The following is a 26,703-nucleotide window of genomic DNA, read 5'->3' on the forward strand; positions in this document are numbered from 1 at the left end:
CATATGAATCTAAATTAACATGTATTTATACTAAAGGAAATAGATGTATAAATAACTCGTCCAGGAATACAGAATCTTGACAAGATTTGGAATTGATTAACTATGCCTTGGTTTGTTATGCACTATTGACGCACTCCGCACAAGGACACCAACCAACTGGCGGATAATAAGTTCTCAACAACCAAGCACAGCCAACTCTTCAAAATCCCAAACATCTACACAGCACCCCCACGCGTCGACAAAGGCAGACGACCGAGGACACACAACTCTCAGAGCTCTCGGCAACATTCACAGCGCACATGAGCACAGCGCCCACTCTCGTCAACAATCACAGAACACCGTGGCGACAAAACAGATGCAGGAAAACGCGACGACTGTTCGTACCAACCCCTTATGCACGATCCACTCTTGGGTGATGAAACAACGCAGCAGAAGTCCAGGGTACACAACGGCAGTGTCAGGACTTGGCTGACGTCTTCAACAGCGCCCTGAGCAACTAAACACAGTTGCAGTATCAGGACTTGGTTGGCCTCTCCAACAAACCCCTGAACAACTCGACACGGCTGCTGTCTTGGTCACGGAGTCTGCGTTCTCGATAGCTTTCTGAGAGACTCCACGTGCCTACAGTCTCGGGGGACTTGGCTGGCGCCTCCAACCGCACGTTGAACAACTCAACGCAGTGACTCCACACGGTGACAGTCTTGAGACTTGGCTGGAGTCTTCAAGAGCGCCCCGACCAACACAACGTAGCTGCAGACTTGGTCACCGAGCCGTCCGCCCTGCAGTAGCAGCCGGTCTTCTCCAGCAGGAGTCCTGATAGCGGCGAGCATCGATTTTCTGTCCTTCCCTGGGCGAACGCCGACTGCCCTGGCGAATGCCAAATACACTGCGGACCACAACCTCTGGCCCCGGCGAACCCCGACCACCCCGCCGCCTCGGACACACCTGCCACCAATGACGCATTGCCCCATCGACTGCTCCCTCACCACACGCCACCTGGCCTGTCATGAGAGGCCACTTTGTGTCTTGCCCCCAATTAAGGCCAGACTGAGTGGCGCAGTTGCTTCCAAAGGTGGGTGTTGTTAGGGAATTCCACCCCCGCACTCCCCTTACCTCATGTAACCTCAGCCACCTTGGCTCACCCCGGCACGACAGTGCTTGCCCACACCTTTGCAGCAGCGTGCATTTAGCGAGGCTGCCCTGGACCCTTCACCTCGTGGATCCCATCACTCGGGACTACCCTGGGCCTTTTCCCTCCTCTCCCCCCACACTCCAGGCCCTCCGCTCGGCCAAGCTCCCACGAGGGCCCTCCCTCGGTGTGCCTGCTGTGTCCGCAAACATGCACAGAGGATCTGTAACATCGTTATGGTCCTTTTTGGGGGGTTTCTGGTAATTAAATGGGGTTTGTATGTCAACAGGAATTCAACATGCGTATTGTTAAACAAATTAGTTTTCTTTAAAGCAATTTTCCCTTTGGAATCTGGAAGCTGCAGTTATCACACACGAGATTCGGGTCCTTTAATGATTTTACACTTATCTTAACGTAATTTATATAGCACCTTAACAGAGGGGAGTATAACCAACCTCAGTTTAACACATGCCTACTGAACTGGTAACAAATTGGCATGCTTTGTTTACGTGACAACCCTTACTAATTGGCTGTCGGGTGGTCGCGGGTTTAAAACACGTTTATATTTACACGCTCTCAGCCAAAAAAACCTCTATTATGGATATAACCAACCCCATGAGGGGAAACCTGGGGGATGAGTGGTGGAGGGTTCTCAAAGAAATTATTTTAACCGAACACCAAAAATCGATTCGTGAACCGAGCCCGACTCGGCTGCTGATGAGGCCCAATAAAGTTGAACCCCGGTCAGTGTGCCGGAGAGAACGCACGATGCCTGCCTGCCTTGCCTGCCTCGCTGGGGGACAATGCTGGTGTAGAGGGGGCGAGTGAGAATGGCGTTGCTCGTGGAGGCACAGTCCCACTCAGAACACCCCCCCCCTCCCCCATACGAATGTATTCCCTACAGGGAGAGTCGCTCATCCCCTTGGGGGACAAAACCCGCAGACCGCACCCCCACCAAGCCGTTCTCTGAACATCGGTTCAATAAAAGTCGTAGTAGTAGTAATAATAAAACAGATGGCGCCTAGGGGACTGCCCAGCGGCAGCCCCGCCCCCTTTCTCCTCGCGCCTCATCGCAGGCTGCGTGCAGGCCGATTCCGCTGCTCTGTCTCCACTGCAGGAGTGGGGGCGGCGTCTTTTTGAGGTGCTGCGGCGGCTAGGAGATGTCATCTCCCTCGCCGGGTAAGCGGCAGTTTGTGGGTTCGATCTCAACCCTGACGATGCTTGTTTGTATACTTGGAGTATGCGTATCTCTCTCCCCATGGTCGCGTAGCAAGGAAATGTTTTATCCCTCGTTGGGTATGCAGGAGCTTGTCGGCTCAATCCCAACCCCGATGATGCCTCTGTATATTTGGAGTCTCCCACGTGTTCTATCTTTCTCCCCGTGGTGATCGCGTGGCATTTTTTCTCCAAGTCCTCCGGTTATTCCCCTCCGAATTTAGACTCAATGTCGCGCTTTAAAGTAATTGGCTGCTGGTATAAATTCCCACTTGATGAGAAGCCACTTCGTTGATCGATCATTTGTGGCGAGATCGCTTCTGAAAAAGAGCTACACAGCTCAGTGGGCCTTACCTGGTAAATATATTTTTTAATAGTTTTAGTTTACAGGAGACTGTGGGTTCGATCCCAACCCTGCCATCTGCTGTATATTTGGAATTTGCGCGTCTCTCTCTCCGTGGTCGCCTGGATTTTTGTCCGGGTCCTCTGGTTTTTCCCTTCCACGTTAAGAATCAATGTCATGCGTTTAAGAGTATTTGGCTGCTATACATTTCCACATGATGATGATGATGATAAGCAGAATCAGAATCAGAATATGTATTTATACTGGAGGAATCCGATGAGATATACAGTTGTTATTTTTGTACAGATATATCCAGTAGTCAGGTAGAAACGTTACAACAATACAAAAATACGATAGGAGTGCAACGTACAGGACCGGTACTGAAATTGCTTTAAAAATATACATAAGCAGCCTGGCCACAAATGATAGCTCAACAAAGTGGCTAGTCACGCAGACATTTACAGCAGAAAAATTATCTAAATCAAAATGCATGTTTCTAAATACACACCAACACCAAGGGTCGTGATCGAACCCCCGACCTTCTGCATACCAGACGAGGAAGCTAATATTACACCGCCGCGGCGCCCTTTTAATAAATGAATAAAGTATATATAATAAAGTTTATATAATAAAGTATATAAGTTCAAATTGCATTGGTACATTAATTCACAACCTTGGGAAAGGCAGTAAAACAACAACAAAAATAGTCCTAGACCAACCAAGACACCACACAGTCCTAGACCAACCAAGACACACCACAGTCCCAGACCACACCAAAACAACAGAGTAGTCCCTCCATAAAATTGTACATTAAATTCAAACTATCAATTACATTGTTAAGAATCATTTGTGGCCAGGTCGCTTTTGAAAAATGAGCTACATAGCTCAGTGGGCTTAGTTTCACTTTTAGTTTAGTCTATGCGTCTCTGTGTGGTGAGTCTATGGGTCTCTGTGTGGTGAGTCTGTGGGTCTCTGTGTGATGAGTCTATGGTTCTCTGTGTGGTGCGTCTATGGGTTTCTGTGTGGTGAGTCTAATCGTCTGTGTTGTGTGTCTATGGGTCTCTGTGTGGTGAGTCTATGGGTTTCTGTGTGGTGAGTTTAGCTTACGTGGCTGCTAGTATACATTCCTACACGCGATAATCCACTACGTTGAGCGATCATTCGTGATAGCCAAGTCACTTCTGAAAAAGAGCTACATAACTCAGTGGGCCTTACCTGGTAGAATAAAAAAGATAGTTTAGTTTTCGTCATCATCGTGATCCATGGGCAGATAGCCCTTCCGTGTCCACTACACATTTCGTCATTAATTTCCACTTTCTTCTCTATCTTGTAGTGCCATTATGCTCAAGTAGTGCCACATCTTTCTGGCACCAATCTCTTACGATGTCGTCGTCAAGCCATTCTCTGTTCAGTCTTCCTCTCTTTCTGGTGTCTTCAATTTCTCCGAAAAACACACGGCACCACGGTGGCTAGATGTTAACTACCTCGCTGGTATACAGGAGGTCGTGGGTTAAATCCCAACCCTGACACCCGCTGTAAATTTGGAGTTTGCATGCCTATCTCTCTCCCTGCGGTTGCGTGGATTTTTCTCTGGTTCCTCCGGTTTTTCCCTCCATTCCTAGAATCAGCGTTACATGTTTAGAGAATTTGGCTGCTATAAATGTCCATGAGATGATAAGTCACTTCGTGGAGTTATCATTTGTGACAGCCAGGTCACTGCTGAAAAAGAGCTACATTAGCTCAGTGGGACCTTACCGGGTAAAAAATAAATAGTAAATAGTACTTCGTTTTAGTTGTCTCAAATCGGCATCACTCCCTCCGGAAGTCCTCCTCCTCCTCCCCCTCCCCCTCCTCCCGCTTCACCACTGTGCCCAGGGCTGTGCGCACCGCCAGGCCGCCGGCTCGCGCAGCCGCCAGCACGGGCAGCAGGTGCCAGCGGGCGGGCGCCAGCGCGTGGGCCAGCGCCAGGGGGCCGTCGCGCACGCGGCGCACCAGGTGGGCGGCGCCGGCGCAGCGCAGCTCCCGGCCCACGTCGTGGACGCAGCGGCGCAGCGCCAGCTGAGAGCCCTGGGGCGTGCACTGCACCTCTACGCACACGCGCAGACACGCACGCGCAGAGAGACACTCACACACTGCACCTCTACGCACACGCGCAGACACCAACGCGCAGAGAGACACTTACACACTGCACCTCTACGCGCACGCGCAGAGACACTCACGCGCAGAGTCACTCACACACTGCACCTCTACGCACACGCGCAGACACGGACGCGCAGAGAGACACTCACACACTGCACCTCTACGCACATGCGCAGACACGCACGCGCAGAGAGACACTCACACACTGCACCTCTACGCATGCACACGGATACTAAGATCCACATGTAGCCTTGGCAGACTGTTGGGGGCAAATGCTCTTAACCCCTTCCCTCCCATGTGAGTAGTGGTACAGTCCCATTAGTAGTGGTGGAGTTTGTTAACCCCTCCCCATGTGAGTAGTGGTACAGTCCCATTAGTAGTGGTGGAGTTTGTTAAGCCCCCCATGAGTATTGGTAGTCCCATTAGTAGTGGTGGAGTTTGTTAACCCCTCCCCATGTGAGTAGTGGTACAGTCCCATTAGTAGTGGTGGAGTTTGTTAAGCCCCCCATGAGTATTGGTAGTCCCATTAGTAGTGGTGGAGTTTGTTAACCCCTCCCCATGTGAGTAGTGGTACAGTCCCATTAGTAGTGGTGGAGTTGGTGTTAAGCCCCCACTGGATGGGAGAGCCCAACCGAGCGTGAAGGCGGGGGGGTTGAAGTCGGCGAGCCGCACGGCGGTGATGAGGGCCGGCGTCTTGTGCCGTGATGGGAGGAGGCAGCCAGAAACGGCGCGCAGGTATCCCTCGTGGCTCCCCACGTCCACGTCAGAGTGCCTGCACACACACGTGACACACACGTGACACACACGTGACACACACGTGACACACACGACAGATCCCCCAGGTAGCCTTAACAGACAGTCGGGGCAAATGCTGTTAGCGAGTAGCACCTATGAAGGTCCCGGGACACCATACGAAGAGGGGGTGGGTGGCCTGTACCACGCCCGGCCGCCTTTGTCTCCCCAATGGCACTGCTGACTACATACCACACCGAGTACTCATTTGTATGCGTGAGTGCGTGTGTGCGTGCGTGAGTGCGTGCGTGCGTGCGTGAGTGCGTGTCTCACAGGAGCAGAGCCTTCTGGGCAGCGCCGTGCATCATCGCGACGGCTCTCTCCATCAGATCTCTCGTCACGTGCTCTGTGCGGAACACCACGGTGAACACCCCATGGTGAACAACCCATAGTGAACACCCCATGGTGAACACCACAGTGACCACATGGCATAGCACACACCGCACCACAGCATAGAGAACAGAGTATAAGTTACACAACCAACAACAATCGACGTTCACCACGAAGCGGCAATGACATCACCACGGTGCTTGTGCAAGGCGAGGTGCATTGAGGCCACGTGAAGTGTCGAAGGCCCGCTGGCAGGTCACAGGAAAGACCCAGGGTGGTGCCATGGGTTGACTGAGATGACTGGCAGATGCACCACCTGTGCTCCCTTCTGTAGCAACTTGCTGTGTTTTAGTCATCCTGCAATCCGCTCGTTATTGTGAGCGTCGCTCCTCTGCCCTCCGTTGTTGCTGCAGGGTGTCTCCTTCCAACTGCCCAGGAGCATCCTTCATGAGCCTCCTACACAGAGGTCAATCTTGATACCGCTGGTACCAGTCAACAGCAAATCCACTCGGCTCCATATTCTCTCGTACCACATTATTCCATCTCTTATCTAATCTGTGCCGTGCCCGTTTAGCCTCCTCTATCTGGCCAAACAAAAGCTGTTACGCTGTTTGGGCATTCGGTGGTTGGGCATGCAGGCTACATGGCCCTGCCAACGCAGCCTCACTTGGTTGGAGGAGCTCACTGATGAGTCCAGATCTTTCAGGGATCCGTGAGCTCCTCACACAATCCAGCCTGGTTAATCCCAGGATGGATCATCGGCAGGCCAGCATAAATGTTTTAAACCAGCGCAAATGTTCCACCAGAGGGGTCCACGTTTCACAAGCACAGAGAAGGGAGGGCATGACTGTGGCCAAGAAGACCTAAGGCTTTGTGTGGAGCAACAGACCAGGTCACTTCCACACAGCGTTATGCAGCCGATGAAAATATATTGCCGCTCGACTGATTGGGAGCGACACCTTTGCTGACAAACTAGTGTTGGTCAGAAGCACACTGTCCAACTATGGAAACTTCCCCATTCTCTCTACAACTGCCCCATTACTCGTGCCAAGTAGAGGGACGGGAACATTCCATGATATAAAATATCCAGGCAAGTGCTTAATTTTGGATATGTATGTTGAACTTCTTTCACACTGTATGTAGCCAACCATCCTAATCGGAGGTGCGGGGGAAGACCAAACTAAATGCACACAAAAAAATAAAGCAGTGATGTAAGTCCCCCGTTTAAATTCCCTACGCCTCTGTTGTAAGAGACTAACAGAGAACGTGGTGTCTGTGCAGGACCGCCCCAGTCTAAAACCACAACGGAGCTTTGCAAGCCTCTCCCCTAAGCGTGCCTGGCAAAGTGGTTGGGCTAATGGTAAGGCGCCATCTCTCAGTAGCATGCTCCAGGTTCAGCAGTAGGGTCTATAACTCCTCAGAGTGGGTAGTAATTATCAGATCATCTGCAGGCATGGTTGATCGATAGGTGGAAATTCCTTGATTGCACCCGGGCATTGATCAGCCTCTCGTTGTATCTGTACCTGATGGAAATTCCTCTGGTACAGCTGTAGAAAGCATCACAAACTACGTTGTCAAAAAATGTTAAATAGTGTAAGGGCCAGAAGACATCCCCTGGGCCTATCCACCATCATGGGGCACCACGGTGGTGAGATGTTAACTACCTCACCTGGTATACAGGTGGTCGTAGGTTCAATTCTGACCTATATATTTGGAATTAGCATGTCTCTCTCCTCGTGACCGCATGGATTTTCTCTGAGTTCTCTGGTTTTCCCCTGCACATTTAGAATCAACATCACGCATTTAGAGTATGTGGCTGCTTTAAATTCCCACATGATGATAAGACACTTCGTTGAGCTATCGTTTGTGATTGCCAGATTGCTTCTGAAAAATAACTATATAGCTCAGTGGGGCCTTACCTGGTAAAATAAAAGTATTCTTGGTTCTTTCAGAACCAATAATATGAATCCCTGCAGTCACGAAAGCTTTGAATAAAAAATAAAAGTAGTTTAGTTTTAGCATAGTGCAGCCTTTAGTGTGCTGCGCTGTGAACCCCGTGACCTGATTTGATTCCCGTTCACGGCCAACACAAGTGATGAACGTCTGAATCGGTCCTGGGCCTTCCCTAGGTCGACTCAGCCTCAAATGAGTACCTAGTCAGCCCCGCCCTCATGTGCCGTGCAGGCCTTCATAGGTGCCCATTCCTCTGGTAGCCCTGCCCACCACTCTGATATGTATGGATACGTATGTTGAACTTCTTTCACACTGTATGTAGCCAACCATCCTAATCGAGGGTGCGGGGGAAGAACAAACTAAACACACACAAAAAAAATAAAGCAGTGATTTAAGTCCCCCGTTTAAATTCCCTACGCCTCTGTTGTAAGAGACTAACAGAGAATATGGTGTCTGTGCAGGACCGCCCCAGTCTAAAACCACAACGGGGCTCCGCAAGCCTCTCCCCTAAGCGTGCCTGGCAAAGTGAAGTTTATTCATTCTTGCCCGGACCTTTTCTGACACGCTGAGAAGTGAAATTGCTGGTAGTTGTTACCATCAGTAGTCACCCTTCTTCAAGAGGGGGACCACCAGGTCATCCTTACAATCCTACGGAAACCCGTCCTGTGGTCCAGACGGTTGTGATGAAGTCATATCGGGCAGTCTGCACACAGATGCCACCCTGCGTCAGCAGTTTGCTTCAGAGATCGTCTCTACCCGGCGCTTCACCTGGTCTCAAGCTCCAGATTGCCCGTCGCACTTCTTCAAAAGACGGAATGAGCGTCAAACCACTCGGAAGGATTGGCTACTTCTTTCAATATTTTGGGGAACTCCATCTCCAGCAGGGTCATCCCCACCTTGCCCCATGATGATCTTTGAGCTGAGGGGTTTTCCCCTCCACAGAAATACTCAGCAAAATTGTGCGAAACCTATTCTCGTGGGTTCGAAGACCGGATCACCGTTTTTTCCCTTCAGGATGTTATTAGGCATGGCGCTTCAAGGTATTTGTGATCGCGTGCTACCGACGCAGTTTCCATTTTCTCAGCAACCTGCGACCACCACTCATCCTTGCAGCACCCCACAGCTTTCCAACCTCCGATGTTGGATATTGTAGACGACGGGAGTGGACCTGTCGCTTTTTCTCAACCATCCAGAACACCTACTCCATCAGCCAGGGTCTCTCAGGAGGTTTGGACCGTATCCCCAATGCAGCCATTGCAGCTGCATGAACCACAGTCCTAAACCTCGCCCATTTTCCCTCAACATCAGGAGGAGTGGGGGGCGATGCCAACCCCAGTCACAAGCGATGATGAAATGCTCTTTTACAACTTTCATCAGCTAGATGAGACCAGGCCCACTGTGGGTTTGAATGGGGTCCCAGATGAATGATTGCCACCACAGTGAAGACATGGCAGGTGCATCTTACAGATGACAAGCCGATGGTCAATAGGCAGATCAGCTCCACAGTAGGTCCGGGTGTCAAGGACATAGGCCCGCATTTGCTGTTCTGTCACTATATAGTCCATCAGATGTTCTTGCTTGGACCCAGCATGCATCCATGATCAGAATTAGAATCTCTATTACGACTGCAGCAATTAAATGAGCGATGAATCTCTTTTTCACAGATGTTGAAACAGCTTGCTGGTGATTATAAGCTCATGGGCTTAACAGGAATCGAGCAGCCTCGTACCATAATTATTGAGCTGATCTGGACCATGCTTTCAAATCACTCTGGCTCTGGTGTCTGTGTTAGGACCCACTCGGACATTAAAGTCACCCAATAGGATGACAGGAGGCACTTTAGCTGGCACCTCGGGCCGTAGAAGGAATCTGACTCATCAGCCTTGTCTACATCCCTCCACTTATAATAATCTTCTGTGGGTGCATAAGCAGCCACCGCCATTAACACCATTTCTCACCTTCCGTTGATGTGGAGGCGAGTCCACAACCACATGGGCACTCACACACATTCTCAAACGTTGCCTCCATGCTCCCTTCAATTCTTTTGTTTTGGAAGAAGAGCCACTCCCTGTTGTTTGGCAGTTTCCTGCCCCGAATGGAGGATGAACAGTCCTCCATTGTGAGATAATCAGACCCTCCTGTATATCACAGCGGTCCAAGCGGTTACCTGTCCATCTCCGGACAGAGGAATGGAAGCCTCTCCTCCGAAGCGAGCATTCGAACATTCCACGTGGCCACTCGCAGCGGTTTCTTTGCCATTTCTGGAGGAACTCCGAGGGTGCGGGTTCAGCCTCCTGGCTCCGACAAATTGGGTTTGGCCAGGAAACGTCAAAACGCCTGTCCCCCCGAGGCCTCCGGCACAAGCTTAGTTTGGCATCTTATTCGTGTTTTTTTCATGAATTTAGTTGAAGGTAGAGGGGTTACAAGCCTCTTGTACCCGTCCAGAGCCCCCGTTGACCACTATGGGGGCTACAAGCGCCATGAGGGAGTTATAGACGCCCGTCCCCCCCTGGGGCCTCTGACACAAGATTATTTTGATATTTCATTAATGGTTTAGTGGTAAATTAATTTAATGTGGAGGGATTACCAGCCGCTCACACCCATCCAGAGCCCCCACTGGCCGCTGTGGGACCAGCTGATTGGAATTGGCCCTCCCCACATGGTACATCCACCACAGCGTTACTGTCTAGCACCACTGTGAAGGTATAGGGGGTTGTTTTTGCTGGCATAACCACGACAGGCAACATAACCACCGCACATGACATAACCACGACACGCGGCATAACCACCGCACACAACATAACCACGACACGCGGCATAACCACCGCGCACGGCACAACCACCACACACGGCATAGCCACCACACGGCATAACCACTGATGATGATGTATTAGGCCTTCATCCAGCAGTGGATTGACCATGCCTGAATGAGGATGATGATGATGTGTCTGGCCTTATGGAACCTTTATCAGAATCTCTATTTAGAATGGAGAAATCTGATGAGCTCTTAAGCTATTTTTCATCAGGTGGGTTTTAGGGGCGAGGGGTCGTTGTACCGTAGGTCACCGTCTCGATGACCCGGCCCTGGGTGGAGAAGTCCTCAGTGGCGATGCCCAGACGGCCGTGCAAGGTGTAGGCCTGCAGCATCACCACCCGGTCACAGCCAGTGTCACAACCCACGTCACCACCCACAACAGAGACAAAGATCCCCCGTGTAGCCTTACCAGACTGTTGGGGCAAAGTGCTGTTGGCGAGCACCTATGAAGGCCAGTATAGCACATGAAGGGGTGGGTGGCCAACACCATGCCTGACCACCTTTGTCTCCATAGTGACGATGTTTACACACGACACCAGTTACTCATTTGAGGCCAAGTCGACCTAGGGGAGGTCCAGAACTGGTTCAGATAATCGTCACTGGTGTTGGCCGAGAGAGGGAATCGAACTCGGGTCGCTGGGTTCGTAGTGCAACCACTACACCACCGCTCTCCCACACAACCCACAACACAACCTGCGTCACAACCCACACCAACAACAACAGCTGCCGTTTGCCACTAAGTGGCGGCGACGTCACTACGACACTTGTGCCAGGCCAGATGCACTCTGAGGCCACGTGAAGTGTGGAAGGTCTGCCGGCAGGAGGTTACGGAACAGACCCAGGTGCCATGGGTTGATGACTGGCAGATGCACCAGCTAACCAACAAAGGAGCATTACGACAAACGTGCAACCTCTTGTGGCAGCATTCACATAAACTGCTCTTGGCTGCCACTACTCGTAGTACTAGAAGTAGGTTCTACTCCTAGAGATGGGACTGTCCCCCACGTTACGACGGTGGATCGTCACGTGGGACAGAACCTCAACAGAAGATGCTCGGTCACCCATTGCGCATCTGTACTATACTAAAAGTAAGTGTATATTTCTGATATATTACCTTGTCTGTTGTACTACATGTATTGTTGTTTATTGTTTATCATGTAAAAATAGTTTACACTTGTATACAAATAGCCCATAATCGAGTTTTTTTTTGGGTTAGATCTCGTAAATATAAACATGTCGCACAAACCGGCACCACCCAACACAGCCAATTAGCAAGGTTTGTCACTTAAACAGAACGTGGCAATTAGTTACCAGTACAGCACACCGGTGTGTTGGAGAGTAAACCCACAACATTTACAATTCGAGTTTAACAACACGTTGATATTTACGCTATCTAACCCAAAAAAACCTCTATTATGGAAAAACATTGGTCGTGACAGCTTCCCACGTGCAATAAAAAGTCGCCATGAATATGGAAAACAAAAGTATTCATAGAGTACACACGAAAGAGACGATAGCCAGTCAGGGACGCTAACGCTCGGGGCACCGTCTGGTAGCCAAACGTTTGCCGTGCAACGTGAACGGCGCTCTGGGCCTCAGCGGTGATGTTGGCAGATCTCGAGCACGTGGTGGGCTAAGGTGCACGGCCTGTACAAAGCGGGACTGGGTATCAACGAGTTGAGTACGCTAGAGAAAGTACTTGGAGCGGGAGGGGGGCGTACATCGGGGTGTTGCCACCGTGTATTTAGGCAGCCGTAACCGAGCCACGGAAAAAGTAGAGCCGGGATGCTTGGCGGAATCCAGAAGGGGGGAATATTTGGGCGGCAAACAAGATGAAGCAGATGGAGGAGATGTAGGAGAATGAGGGGTGTAGATGAACTTGAGGGAAAGTTCCAGAGGATGGTAGTGGAGAGAGACGGTGGGCTGGGGGTCAGGAGAGAAGGCACCACAACCACTACCCAGGTGGTGTGTCGCGGTTGTGGTGGTTGTGCCGCAGTTGTTGGTGGTTGTGCAGCGGTTGTGGTGGTTGTGTCGCGGTTGTGGTGGTTGTGCTGCGTTTGTGGTGGTTGTGCCGCGGTTGTGGTGGTTGTGCCGCGGTTGTGGTGGTTGTGCCGCGGTTGTGGTGGTTGTGCCGCATCTGTTAGTGGTTGTGCCGCGGTTGTGGTGGTTGTGCCGCGGTTGTGGTGGTTGTGCCGCACCTGAGTGACGGGCGACTTCCTTAGCTCGTCCAGCAGTCGTCTTCCTGAACCCACGGCGAAAACTGGTCGCGTGCCGGTGGTCGGGCGGTCAGAAATTTGGGGGTAGGGCAGGTCAAGGAGCGAGAGGGTTCACACACGTGCGCACGGCACACGTTCACACCACAGTAAATGCACATGTGCGCATACACGGGAGTGTGTGTGTACGTGTGGGGAGCGGTGGCGCAGAGGTTAGAGCGATGCCACGCTATGAATCCAGCGACCCGAGTTCGATTTCTGCTCAGAGCCAGTCCTGGGCCTCCCCAAGGTGAATACCTGGTGCGATGTGGCTTCTCGGCCACAGTCATGCCCTCCCTTTTATATGCTTGTGAAACTAGGCCTCGGCAAGGTAAGGTAAAAGTTAAAAGGTAAAAACAACGAGCCTACCTTTACCTTACCTTACCACAATACAATCACTCTACCCTACTTTTTACCCTTTAGCAGGAAAGGTAAAAGGTAAAAAGCAACGAGCCTACCTTTTACCCTACCTTTTACCCTTACCCCATACATATTACCCGATTACAGGGTAATTACTGGGGTACTACTACACATGAAAAAGTATTATAACGGTAAATGCTAGGTAGAGCGCTATCTATATATATATAAAATCGCAAATCTGTCTGTCTGTCTGTCTGTCGCTGGACCATACGCAGTTTCATTGGACGGCGGTTGCCCCTGGCAACGGGTAGCGACGCATTCGCTGCGGGGTGGACGCCATTTTTAATTCCCGTTAAAAATATGCGCACGCATTAACACGCGACTCTGAGGTAAATTCATTAAAGTTTCACGTCCTCTTCACTCCCCCCCCACCACAATGTGTGCAATTACTATTATAGGGTCGGTAGATTATAAAATTATAGCGATTAGACAGTATTATTGTAGCACGGGGGGGGGGGGGTAACGGCCCCTGCACCCAGCCTCAGCCGGGTGGGCAATTTAGGCGAGGCCGGAGGCTCTGCACGGTACTAGGCCTCGACACCCCACCACACTATAGGCCGTACATATTACTGCACAGCGGCCCAGGAGATCGTGGCTGGGGGGGGGGGGGCAGGGGTAGCAGCCCATCTGTGTATATGTAATAAAAGACTTGACCACGATATCTGGCTCAGTGTCCTTTATTCGGTCCGTACTGCGTCCCCACACGGCTGTCTTTCTTATTCTCTCTGTGCTGGTTCCGATGTCACTCCAGTCCACATCAGCAGCCCCGCTGCTGTTCTTGTCGCTCTTACAGCCCCACAGCAGCTCCGCTGCTGTACTCTCACTCAGCTCCCTTGGCTGTTCCTGCTGCAGCTCTGACGGCCTCGTGCTGTCTCGCCTTCTCGTCGCTCCTGCGACTCCTGGCAGCCACCCTGCTGCTCCTCACACACAGCCTTACTGCCTATCTCTATCTGCAGCTTTACACCTCCCAGTAGCTCCCTACTGTTCCCAGGGTTGGCTCCCGCTTCTCACGGTGCCCCCTCGGCTCGTACGCCCGCGTGGCCCCACACCTTTTCATTCACACCCCGACTGCCTTCTCCTTCCGGTTTACCCGCTTAAGGACCCCCTACCTTTCACCCACGTCACCTGGCTCCGCCTCCTCGTGACGTCACATCCGGAAGGTCGCTTTCGCCCGCATTACACCACCCTCCCCCATAGAAAAAACCCAGCCGACCTCGGCTGAACAACACCAAAGCGTAATGCGGTGAACCGACCTTCCCCCTTAAAGGACACTAAGCATGCAATATAACAACAAGAACAACACACAAGTAACATCGACGAACGTACGAAAGCATGCGATAAATACGACGGCAAGAACAAGAACAATAACAACATACAATCAACGAAACGTAAGCGATTTGGAACGAGTGCGGGTCGCCGGCCCGTCCCGGACGGTCGGCGGCCCACTTGTAGAACGGGGACGCGATGGAACACGAGAAATGACAGGGGGTAATTCCCCTGCTGCGATTGGAAGTCCACCGACATCTCGTGTCCCTGACGAATCAGTCTTGGTCATATTCGGCGAATGCGCCTGCAGCGGGGTCGGAAGGGTCGCCAGGCTTGAAGGTCCCGCAGCCTTGGCAGGCGCCCTCCGAGCAGGCCCACTCCTCCCCCGCGGTGTCACGGTCGGCCTGTCTGGAACAGGTACGACAGGCGCTCTAGCAAGATCAATGGACGCAGGCGGGGAAGAGTCAGAGTCAGCAGCAACAGACCCCGGCAAGGCAACATTGGGAGATGACGCATCACGTAGGGGAGCAACATATGGTTTCAACCGCGACGTATGGACAAACCAACGGCGAGAACCAAACTGAACGCGCGCCGACTGTGGATTGGGAACCTCAATGAGGCGCACAGGACCATGCCAAGGTTTGTGCAATTTAGGAGAGGTCCCCGGCCGCACCTGCGGGCAATGGAGCCAGGCCAGGTCTCCCACCTTCCAGGGGCACTCCCCCTCAGACCGCCGAGCATACCGCTCGTTCCGGGCCTGGGCTTTGGCCGTAGCCACGCGGGCGTTTTCCCGCGCCTCCGTAACCCGGCGAACCGTGTCCTGAATGTATTCAGGGAGTGGTTTACGAGGTCCCTTCACCCCAGTACCCAATTGCACATCCACCGGAGGCACGTTTTCCCGACCATACATAAGGTAAAACGGCGAATACCCTGTAGCCGCATGGGGCGTCATCCTGTACGCCGAAAGCACTCCGGGGATGTGCAGATCCCAATCCGATTGCTGTTCACTCACAGTATGGCAAAGCATGGCAGACAATGTCCTGTTCAGCCGCTCAACCATACCATCCGTCTGCGGATGGTATGGAGATGTCCGTATCTTCTTGGTCCCAAGGCCTGCGCACACTTCAGCCAATAATTTAGAAGAGAAATTTCGGCCCTGGTCCGTGAGGAGTCTCTCCGGCGCCCCCTTGTCCATAATGTACCCAAACAAAAAGGCGTCGGTGATGGCCGCGGCCGACTGATCGGGCAACGGCCAGGCCATCGGCCAACGGGAGAGATACTCGACCCCTACCAGCAAATATTTATTTCCCCTCGCCGATGGTGGGAAGGGTCCCAATATGTCCAGTGCCACCAATTCATTGACTCGAGACACCTGAATCGACTGGAGAGGCGGCACGTAAGGATGTTTAGGCGGCTTACGCCGGGCGCATTCAGGGCACGCGCGCACGTGCCCTACGACATCTGTCGCCATGCCGTGCCAAAAATAATGACGTTGTAACGTCAACAAGGTCTTCTGCACCCCTAAATGCAATAGCGTGTCACAATGGAGAGTTCTAATCAACTCAAATCGCAAGGACGTTGGTACCACCACACGCCAGCTTTCCTGGAACCTTTCTTGCCACATAAGCAGACCATCTCGGAGAGCGGTTCGCGGCCCCACAGCCGAACTCGGACTCCCCTTGTCCCTCATAGACCGCTTCCGCATGGACAACAACGACTCGTCCATCATCTGTTCCCGAATCCAGACAGACCGCGGCAGATTCAAAACCCCATCAGTCGGTCCCGGTTCCATCGGAGTATCCGACTTCCCGACGGCCAACGTGAGCGGCTGAGGGGGGTTGAGAATCAGCGAACACCTATGCGTCCCCGACGCACATTTACAAGGGGCGCGCCCTGGTAATCTGGAAAGTGCGTCAGCGTTCGCATGGCGCACTCCCTTCCGATGTTGAATTTGGAAGGAAAACTCCTGCAGCGTGTCCAACCAACGTGCCCACTGTCCCGATGGCTGGTCCATTTTAAGTGCATATTGCAAGGCCGCATGATCCGTACGCACAATAAAAGAACGACCGTAAAGGTACGGTCGAAATTGCCGTAGGAAAAAAACAACCGCCAAAAGTTCTCTACGAGTGACACAGTAGCGTGTTTCCGCAGGTGACAAGACTCGGCTACCATACGCCACGACGCGCTCTACGCCCCCTTTAGACTGTGATAATACCGCCCCAATACCTGTGTCACTCGCGTCCGTATCGAGAATGAAAGGGCGATCAAAATCGGGATAATCCAATGTCGGGGCCGTAGCCAATAGATCGCGCAGACTCCGAAAGGCCGCCTCTTCCGGCTCTCCCCAAACAAATTTCCGTCCTTTACCCGTAAGGAGATGCAAGGGCCTCGCAATCGTCGCAAACCCCGGCACAAATCTTCGGTAATACGAGGCAAATCCCAAAAACCGTCGAACATCCCCCACAGAGGCCGGAGTCGGCCAATCCCGGACACACGCCGTCTTTTCCGGATCCGTGGACACCCCCTCGGCACTCACAATGTGCCCCAAATAACGGACGGACCGTTGCAGTAGGTGGCATTTCTTTGGTTTGAATTTCAAATTGGCAGAGCGCATCCTCGTGAACACTGTCTCCAGCCGCGTTAAATGTTCCTCAAATGTGCGGCTGAACACAATAATATCGTCCAAATATATAAGACATGTCTCCCACTGCAACCCCGTCAAAACGAGCTCCATCAATCTTTGAAACGTAGCAGGGGCCGCATTCAATCCCATCGGGAGGCAGTTGAATTGAAATAACCCCTGCGGCGTACGGAATGCGGTTTTCTCCCGTGAGGACTCGTCAAGGGGAAGCTGCCAAAATCCCGAAGAGAGGTCCAGTGTGGAAAAGAACTTAGCCCCCGACAATGCGTCAAGGGAGTCGTCCATACGCGGCAGGGGGTACGCATCTGCCACCGATATCTTATTCAATTTCCGGAAATCGACACAAAATCTCAAGTTGCCATCCTTTTTCTTAACCAAGACCACAGGAGCGCCCCATGGGCTGTTAGATGGCGATATAATGTCCGCAGCCAACATGTCTTCCACCGCCCCCCGAACGTGTGTTCTCGCTCCGCTGGACTCATGCGATGCGAATTTAACCGAATAGGGGCAGCGTCGCCCGTCTCAATGTGATGGGAAAGCAACGATGTGCGTCCCAAATCCAAATCGTCGGAGCTGAATACATCCGAATACGTCAGCAACAATTTACGCAGCGCATCACGTTGCCCCACGGACAGGGAAGAATTTTCGTCACATAAGGTAGCGATCCAACGATTATCCGAACTCCTTGGCTCGGAAACACCAGCGACCACTCCTCGGCGATGCGGACAATCGTGCGTCGCAAACGCCGTAGTGGCATGTGCCACAACCGTACCGGCCGGAACACGGATGTTTTCCACCCCCGCATTAAGCACCTGTAAAACCGGTAATTGATCCGGCCGGACGATGGTCTGTGCCCCAACTAACGCCAATCCCGTTGTTATCGTGGCGGATGGTGACAACAAGACCCCTAATGCTCCTAGCCGATTGGGCAGGGGCTTCCGATACCGCAAGGGTATAAGCATCTGTGAACCAGGTGGGATGTCCACAGATGCGACGGACAGCGCCTGCACCTGTACGGCCGAAGCAGGTCGCCCCCAGGGCGACGGCAGAAACGAGATTCGACGGCCCCCCGGCAATTCAATACAATTCTCATTGATTTTAATCAAAATGGGCATCTTAGCCAAAAAATCCGTGCCTAGTAAGCAAGGAACCGCCAAAGATCTCGATATTAACACAACGCCCGAAGCCGACACATCCCCTATAGATATCTTAGCATCCACCTGGCCCACAATCCCCATACTACCCCCGTTTGCAGCGACGCAAGACCCATAAACCGGACGCACAGCCCCCGGCGGAATGCCCAACAGATGGAAAATGACATCCGATATAATAGTCGCAGACGCTCCCGAGTCGACCAAAATGCGCACGTCCACACCTTGTATGGACCCCGGTACAGTGGACGAACCCGTAGCGGCCGCGACAACTCTCCGTGCCAATTTGCGCCACTGCGTAACTGAATGACAAGGCCCCGTCGATGGCCTTTCTTTAACAACAACAATAGGATCGCGCAACACAGGTGGTGGGTGAGGTGTAAAGCCTTGCCGAGTGTCTGGTGCGTGCCGACATGCCTGTTTCGGAGGTTCCTTGGTCGGCTTGTCCGGTGTTGTGGGCTCCTGCTGCGGCGGACCCGGGAAGCGGGCCCAGCAATCTTTGGCGTAATGGCCCCTACGGCCGCAGCGGAAGCAATCGGCCTCGTTGCGCCGAAGCGCAGGTCCTGCGTCCCGGCGGCCCCGTCCCGATGGCGTAGCGCGCGGCCCCGGCCTTCCGCGTCCCGGCCATGGAGAGGAGGCAGCCGTCAGCTCCTGTGGACCCCGCTCATCCGGCACATAGATCGCCCTTGTGGGGTCCCACCCCATCGCGCCTCCTTCCTTGACGGGCCCACCCGTCCATGCCGCCACTTGCTTCCAGCGACGGAGATTAAACTGCGCGTCCAGACACTTTGCTGCCGCCCGGGACGTGAGCTTCTCATGCCCACACACAGGCATGGGGATCCCCAGATCCCGAGACAGCTCCAGCATTTTTCCCAATATGAGGGGCTCGCGCAGATCCTGTGGCGTGTCAGGATATGCTGCCATGGCCAGCTCCAACACCGCACCCCTGAACGCCACGGGCGATTCTTCGGGTGCTCGTTGTCGTTGAGCGAATCGCCGATGCGCGTCGTCAGGTGGCTCATAGGCGTCGGCCATTTCCTCAAAAACTCCACATAACGTCTTCTTCTTATCGGCCGTTATGGAACGGAAAAATCGCACAGATTCGTCGTCCAGTAGAGTCGGCAACACTTCCAAGGCCTCCGCATCGGTACATCTTGCTGAACGAACCGCCGCCAAAAATCGGCAGGCGAAAGCGCTCCAATCGCCCCCGATAGAGAATTCCTTAACCGTAGTAAGGTGGCGACTCCGACTCCTCTTCACGCCGTCTTCCAATGATGGTTGTTGTGGAGGTAAATTCAAAATGGCGTCGGCCCGCGGCGTGGCCAAGATGGCGGTTTGGCGCCGCGGAGCGCGCAAGATGGCGTCTTCTTGCCGCGTGGCCAATGGCGGCGGCAGGGCAGGCAACGTGGCGGCCCGTGGAGCACCTTCTCGTTCCATCGTCGTCCTTGGCGTAACGAGGTGACACAGATGCGCCAGGACGTCCTTGAGTGTCTCCAGTTGTTCTGCCACCTGTTGCCATCTTTGCTCAGCGTCCGATGTTGTTGACGGACCCGCCATCGCGCCGACATCTTCCACGCCCGTCCCCGTGCTCGCCTCAGCAGGGCTCTCCTCCACCACCCCAGCAAAATCCGTGGTCGGAGGGAATTCGTCGTCGTCGGACGAAGAAGCCGATGCTGGCGCCGGGGGAATTTTCTTCCTTACTTGCTTAGACATGCCGTTTCACTTCTGACCCCAGTGTAATAAAAGACTTGACCACGATATCTGGCTCAGTGTCCTTTATTCGGTCCGTACTGCGTCCCCACACGGCTGTCTCTCTTATTCTCTCTGTGCTGGTTCCGATGTCACTCCAGTCCACATCAGCAGCCCCGCTGCTGTTCTTGTCGCTCTTACAGCCCCACAGCAGCTCCGCTGCTGTACTCTCACTCAGCTCCCTTGGCTGTTCCTGCTGCAGCTCTGACGGCCTCGTGCTGTCTCGCCTTCTCGTCGCTCCTGCGACTCCTGGCAGCCACCCCGCTGCTCCTCACACACAGCCTTACTGCCTATCTCTATCTGCAGCTTTACACCTCCCAGTAGCTCCCTACTGTTCCCAGGGTTGGCTCCCGCTTCTCACGGTGCCCCCTCGGCTCGTACGCCCGCGTGGCCCCACACCTTTTCATTCACACCCCGACTGCCTTCTCCTTCCGGTTTACCCGCTTAAGGACCCCCTACCTTTCACCCACGTCACCTGGCTCCGCCTCCTCGTGACGTCACATCCGGAAGGTCGCTTTCGCCCGCATTACATATATATGTAAGGTTATTAAGAAATATATTTTTCACCCGGGCAACGCCGGGTACTTATGCTAGTATTCATATAGAATACTCTCGATTATTCCAATTTTACACGCTTTCTTTGAACTCACTCTGTTGTTATCATTGTTGTTGTCGTTGTCGTCATTGTTGTATCCTCAAATCTTCTAACTCAATTTTGACCCACTTCCTAATGTGGTATCGACTGCAAACTTGGTATACTTATGTCATACTGATGAAATATATAATATCATAAAAAATTTATATATTTGTAAACATTATTTTGTATATGTTATGTTTCGGCTTGGCTCTAATTGTCCATGCTCAACTGACGTTGGCTGTAAATCACCACGGCCCCACACATTATGGCAAGCTTCGGGGCCACTTCCTGGAGTCGTGGAGTTCTGCCATTACTAGTAACATTTAATAAAAGCATGTTTAAAAAAAACTTTTTTAAGATATTACTTATTAAATGGAGGCCACGGACTGCGCCACGGAGCTTTTAGCGGTCAACAAGGTACCGTATTTACCGGGTAATACTTCGCGCTTGCTTTACCCTACCGGGTAATTCTTCCGAGCTACCTTTACCCTACCCTTTACCTTACCCCATGGCATGTCGACACCTTTACCCTTTACCTTTACCCTTTTACCCGGTAAAAAGGGTAAATTACCTTACCTTGCCGAGGCCTATGTGAAACGTGGACCCCCCTGGTGGAACATCTGTGCCGGTTAGAAACATTCAGGCTGGCCTGCCTATAATTCAGCGTGGGTTTAACCAGGCTTGGATTGTGTGAGGGGCTCATAAATCCTTGAAATATTTGGACACATTCACATCAGTGAGCTCCTCCAGCAGGCAAGGTTGCATTGGCTGGGTCATGTAGCCCGCATGCCCAGCCACCGCATGCCCAAGCAGCTTCTGCTTCACCACATAGAGGGGGCTAAATGGGTACAACATGGGTGGGAAAAGAGATGGACTGATGCGGTATTGGAGAATGTGGAGCTGAGTGGACTTGCCGAAGACTGGTACCAGCGGTGTCAAGATCAGCCTCTGTGGAGGAGGCTCGTGAAGGAAGTTGCTACTTGGGAAGTTGGAGGCAGTCGCCCTCCAACAACAAAGGGAGGGCAGAGGAGCTACATTCACAAGAACGAGCGGAGCGCGGGCGGCTAAAATGCAGCAAGTTAGCACAGTAGGGGGTACAGCTGATGCATCTACCGGTCATCTCGGTCAGCCAACCCATGGCACCTGGGTCTGTCTCGTGACCCCCTGTCAGCGAGCCTTCGACACTTCACGTGGCCTCAAAGTGCACATGGCCTGGAAGAGGCACCGTGGTGATATCACCGTCATTTATTAGCGAATGGTGGGTATTGGTATTGGTGTATGCGTGCGTGTGTGTGTGTGCGTGTTTACCCAGCACTCCGGATGCGCTTGTGTCCAGGCCGTGTCCGACCGCCAACCCGAGCGAACGGTAGCGCGGCCCCCTCACTGCCTCCGGCCAATCACAGCGTAGGACACAAACACACGTGCAGCCAATGGGAAGAAACATTACTGCTCACCCATCCTGTCGTCATGGCTACGGGAAAATTGCTCCCCCGCTTGCTTGACTACCACCACTCGCTCGACCCATTGGTGTTGTGACGGCAGTGATGCTGGTTATTGTTGTAGTTGTTCTGGTGGTTGCTGTGGCTGTTGTAGTGACAATTCATGTGATTGTTGAAGTAGTGGTTGTGATAGGTTACGTGGTTTTGATCAGGTGGTTGTTGTGGTTCTTCCTGTGATTGTTGTGATGGCTGGAGTGGAAGAAGTTGTGGTTGTGGTTACATCTGTTCTGTGGTCGTCGTGGTTGTTGGGTTGTTGTACCGAGTGGGTGATCCGCCAGGCTGGGAACCAGGGAAACGGCGAGACTCTGCTCCTCTCCTCTTTCCGTTGCCGTGGTGAAAGTCTCCACTTTCACCAGTTGCCGGGGACCTGGCTGCTTCAGAGCATTGAGCTCTGTCACCATGACAACAACCGTGCGACGGAAACCAAGGCAACACGCCGTCAGAATTCAATTACTTTACCGATTATCGGTTCAATTACTTGGCTATTCGCGTAACATGAACAGAGACCTGGGAGACAGTGAGACATATGGAGACGCTGTGAGACACGCGGAGATACGGGGAGGCACGGGGAAACTCGTAGAGACACGGGGGGACACCGAGACACAAAGAAACAACACTGTGAGATACTGTAGGACAGAGACATGGGGATACAAAGAGACTGAGACACACGATATGACACTCGGAGACACGGAGATTCCTCGGGAGTCACGTGGAGACACGATGAGACATGGTGAGAGACACAGGAAGTCACGAAGAGACACAGGGAGACACGGGAGACACGAGAAGACATGGGGAGACACGGGGAGACACGGAGAGACACAGAGAGACACGGGGAGACACGGGGAGATACGGAGAGACACAAGGAGATACGGAGAGACAAGGGGAGACACGGGGAGATATGGGGAGACACGGGGAGACACAGAGACACAAGTAGATACGGGGAGACACAAGGAGACACGGGGAGACACGGGGAGACACGGAGAGACGCGGGGAAATGCGGGGAGACACGGAGAGACACAAGAAGACAAGCAGAGACACGGAGAGACGCGGAGAATCGCGGGGAGGCGCTCACCCTGCAGGAGCCGGCTCTCCAGGGTGGAGCGCACCTGGCGCCACGTCACCGCCGCCGGTTTGTAGACGGCGAACACCCCGTGCAGCTCACGCAGCACGCGTGGCCCAGACATCGCGCACAGTCTGCACAGACAACATGCACAGACAGCATTCACACAGCCAACACACAGCACGTATACAGCCTGTACACACAGCACACAAACAGTCTGTACACACAGCACGCACACAGCCTGTACACACAGCACACACACAGCCTGTACACACAGCACGCACACAGCCTGTACACACAGCACGCACACAGCCTGTACACACAGCACGCACACAGTCTGTACACACAGCACGCACACATTCTGTAGACACAGCACGCAGACAGCCTGTACACACAGCACGCACACAGCCTGTACACACAGCACGCACACAGCCTGTACACACAGCACACACACAGCCTGTACACACAGCACACACACAGCCTGTAGACACAGCACGCACACAGCCTGTACACACAGCACGCACACAGCCTGTACACACAGCACGCACACAGCCTGTACACACAGCACGCACACAGCCTGTACACACAGCACGCACAGTCTGTACACACAGCACGCACACAGTCTGTACACACAGCACGCACACAGTCTGTACACACAGCACGCACATTCTGTACACACAGCACACACACAGCCTGTACACACAGCACACACACAGCCTGTACACGCAGCACACACACAGCACACACACAGCACACACAGTCTGTACACACAGCACACACACAGCCTGTACACACAGCCTGTACACACAGAACGCACATAGCCTGTACACACAGCACGCACACAGCCTGTACACACAGCACGCACACAGCCTGTACACACAGCACGCACACAGCCTGTACACACAGCACGCACACATTCTGTACACACAGCACGCACACAGTCTGTACACACAGCACGCACACATTCTGTAGACACAGCACGCACACAGCCTGTACACACAGCACGCACAGAGCCTGTACACACAGCACGCACACAGCCTGTACACACAGCACGCACACAGTCTGTACACACAGCACACACACAGCCTGTACACACAGCCTGTACACACAGCACACACACAGTCTGTACACACAGCACACACACAGTATGTACACACAGCACACACACAGCCTGTACACACAGCACACACACAGCCTGTATACACCGCACACACACAGCCTGTATACACCGCACACACACAGCCTGTACACACAGCACACACACAGCACACACACAGTCTGTACACACAGCACACACACAGCCTGTATACACAGCACACACACAGCCTGTACACACAGCACACACACAGCCTGTACACACAGCACACACACAGCCTGTACACACAGCACACACACAGCCTGTACACACAGCACACACACAGCCTGTACACACAACACACACACAGCCTGTACAAACAACACATACACAGCCTGTACACACAGCACACACACAGCCTGTACAAACAACACATACACAGCCTGTACACACAGCACACACACAGCCTGTACACACAACACACACACAGCCTGTACACACAGCACACACACAGCCTGCACAGACAGCACACACACAGCCTGTACACACAGCAGTCTGTACACACAGCACGCACACAGCCTGTACACACAGCACACACACAGCCTGTACAGACAGCACGCAGCCAACACACCGCCTGTAAAGACAGCATGCACACACATGTACAGCCAACACGTACCCTGTACACAGCCAACACGCACCCTGCACTATTACACAGCGCGCGTTGCTGGGATCTACACCGCTCAAGGGGCCGTCCCTTGCAAGCTTCACGCTCGCGCGCGGGGAAGAAAGACGACGGGACGGCGGGAGACAGCGCGGGGGTGGGGACGGCGGGAGACAGCGGGGGCGGGACCGCGGGAGGGGGACCGCGGGGGGAACCGCGAGGGAGACTGCGGTGGGGACAGCAGAGTGGCGTGCAACGCGGGGGCCACGTGCGCAACGGGCGCAGCCATCTTACCCCGGAAGCGAATGTCGGGTCGCCGCGTTGTGGTGACGTCACCCGCCGGTACTCATTAGCCGAGTCGCGTTAACGACGTCGCGTCCGGCTCGGGTAATTTGACAAGCGATTGCGTCATGGCATACCTCGCGGTGACGTCATACTCTCATAACTTGTGATGACGTCCCCACCGGGCATGGTAGAGGTGGGACCCGCGGTCTCGCTTCATATCGATGCCATTCACGATCATCGCGTGTGAAGGAATATTCCGATTAAAGGCGTGCGTATGGGTTCCACGTGGCCACAGCAGCCACCAGAGGCCGATATATATAGCTGGTAAAGTAAAAAAGTTTGTTTTTATTTGTATTTAAAAAAAAAGTTAATTGTTTACCTTTCCTAAACTTTGCACTGATCGTTTTTTATTGTTTGTTGATGTCACATGTGAAAAAGAGATGTATAGCTAATCGGATTCCTTCTGTGGTGGCGAGATGTTTTCTCCCTCGCCTGGTATGCAGGAGGTCGTGGGTTCCATCACGACCCGGACGCCTGCTGCTGCTGCTGTATATTTGGAGTTTCTAAGTTCTCCCCATGGTCGCGTGGATTTTGGAAATTGCATAGCTGCTGCTATACATTTCCACGTGATGACAAGCCACTAAGTTGAGCTATTATTTGTGGCCAGGTCTCTTGTGAAAAAATAAGCTAAGAGCTCAGTTGGCTTTACCTGGTAAAATGAATTCAAGTAACCATTCATTTTTACAATGTTATGAAAGTTAAACGAGTATTTTAAACCAACCCGAATCGCGATAGTTGCGGTAACAATGTCAAATGTAACATTGTCTAATGCCGTCCGGTTCTGATGTTACTCTGCACCGACGTTGGCAGTGAGCGGGAATCAAACCCGGAGTGGCCAGGTTCGTAGCCGTGTGCTGTCCACCGCGCCACAACTCCTCGTCTAAACCCCATACCAATTAAAACAGAGGAACACCAATTACAGGGCGTCCTCGATTTACGAACATTATTCGTCCCTGGGACCCGTTCGTAAGTCGTACGGCTCGTAAATCGGAAAACAATGTAGTGTAAAATTTTAATTTAATTTTACCAGGTTAAGCCCACTGAGCAATTTCGCTCTTTTTTTATATGCGACAAATGATAGCTCAATGATTCGCATATCATCATATGTAAATTTTAGCAGCCAAATACTCTAAGCGCATGTGAAGGGAAAAAGTGGAGAGCCCGGAGAAAAATCCATGCGACTCCAGGGATAACATGCAAACTCCAAATATACAGGTGTCAGGGTCGGGAT

The 26,703-nt window shown here is 52.7% G+C and overlaps 1 protein-coding gene across 1 annotated transcript; it reads right to left on the minus strand.

Moving 5' to 3' along the window:
• Positions 1-2,926: 2,926 nt before the first annotated feature.
• LOC144736518 (pseudouridylate synthase TRUB2, mitochondrial-like) lies at positions 2,927-25,227 on the minus strand. Its single transcript, XM_078619063.1, has 9 exons — positions 25,143-25,227; positions 23,404-23,525; positions 22,591-22,722; positions 22,141-22,215; positions 12,915-12,976; positions 10,958-11,039; positions 5,892-5,964; positions 5,459-5,598; positions 2,927-4,774 (listed from the first exon to the last, which is right to left on the minus strand). The coding sequence occupies exons 2-9, from the start codon at positions 23,513-23,515 to the stop codon at positions 4,497-4,499; spliced, it is 954 nt and encodes a 317-aa protein (XP_078475189.1). The 5' UTR covers positions 23,516-23,525; positions 25,143-25,227; the 3' UTR covers positions 2,927-4,496.
• Between the last annotated feature and the right edge of the window lie 1,476 nt (positions 25,228-26,703).

The sequence above is a fragment of the Lampetra planeri genome, chromosome 61 (genome assembly GCF_965212315.1).
Source record: "Lampetra planeri chromosome 61, kcLamPlan1.2.h2, whole genome shotgun sequence".
In the NCBI taxonomy this organism is placed as follows: domain Eukaryota; kingdom Metazoa; phylum Chordata; class Hyperoartia; order Petromyzontiformes; family Petromyzontidae; genus Lampetra; species Lampetra planeri.

Excerpts from the sequence above, each read along its gene's own strand:
- LOC144736518 (XM_078619063.1), bottom strand. The coding sequence starts at position 23,515 with ATGTCTGGGCCACGCGTGCTGCGTGAGCTGCACGGGGTGTTCGCCGTC. Across the intron at positions 5,965-10,957 it reads CATCGAGACGGTGACCTACG|AGCACGTGACGAGAGATCTG; the intron begins GTACAACGACCC and ends TGTTCCGCACAG. Across the intron at positions 5,599-5,891 it reads GCCCAGAAGGCTCTGCTCCT|GCACTCTGACGTGGACGTGG; the intron begins GTGAGACACGCA and ends GTGTGTGTGCAG.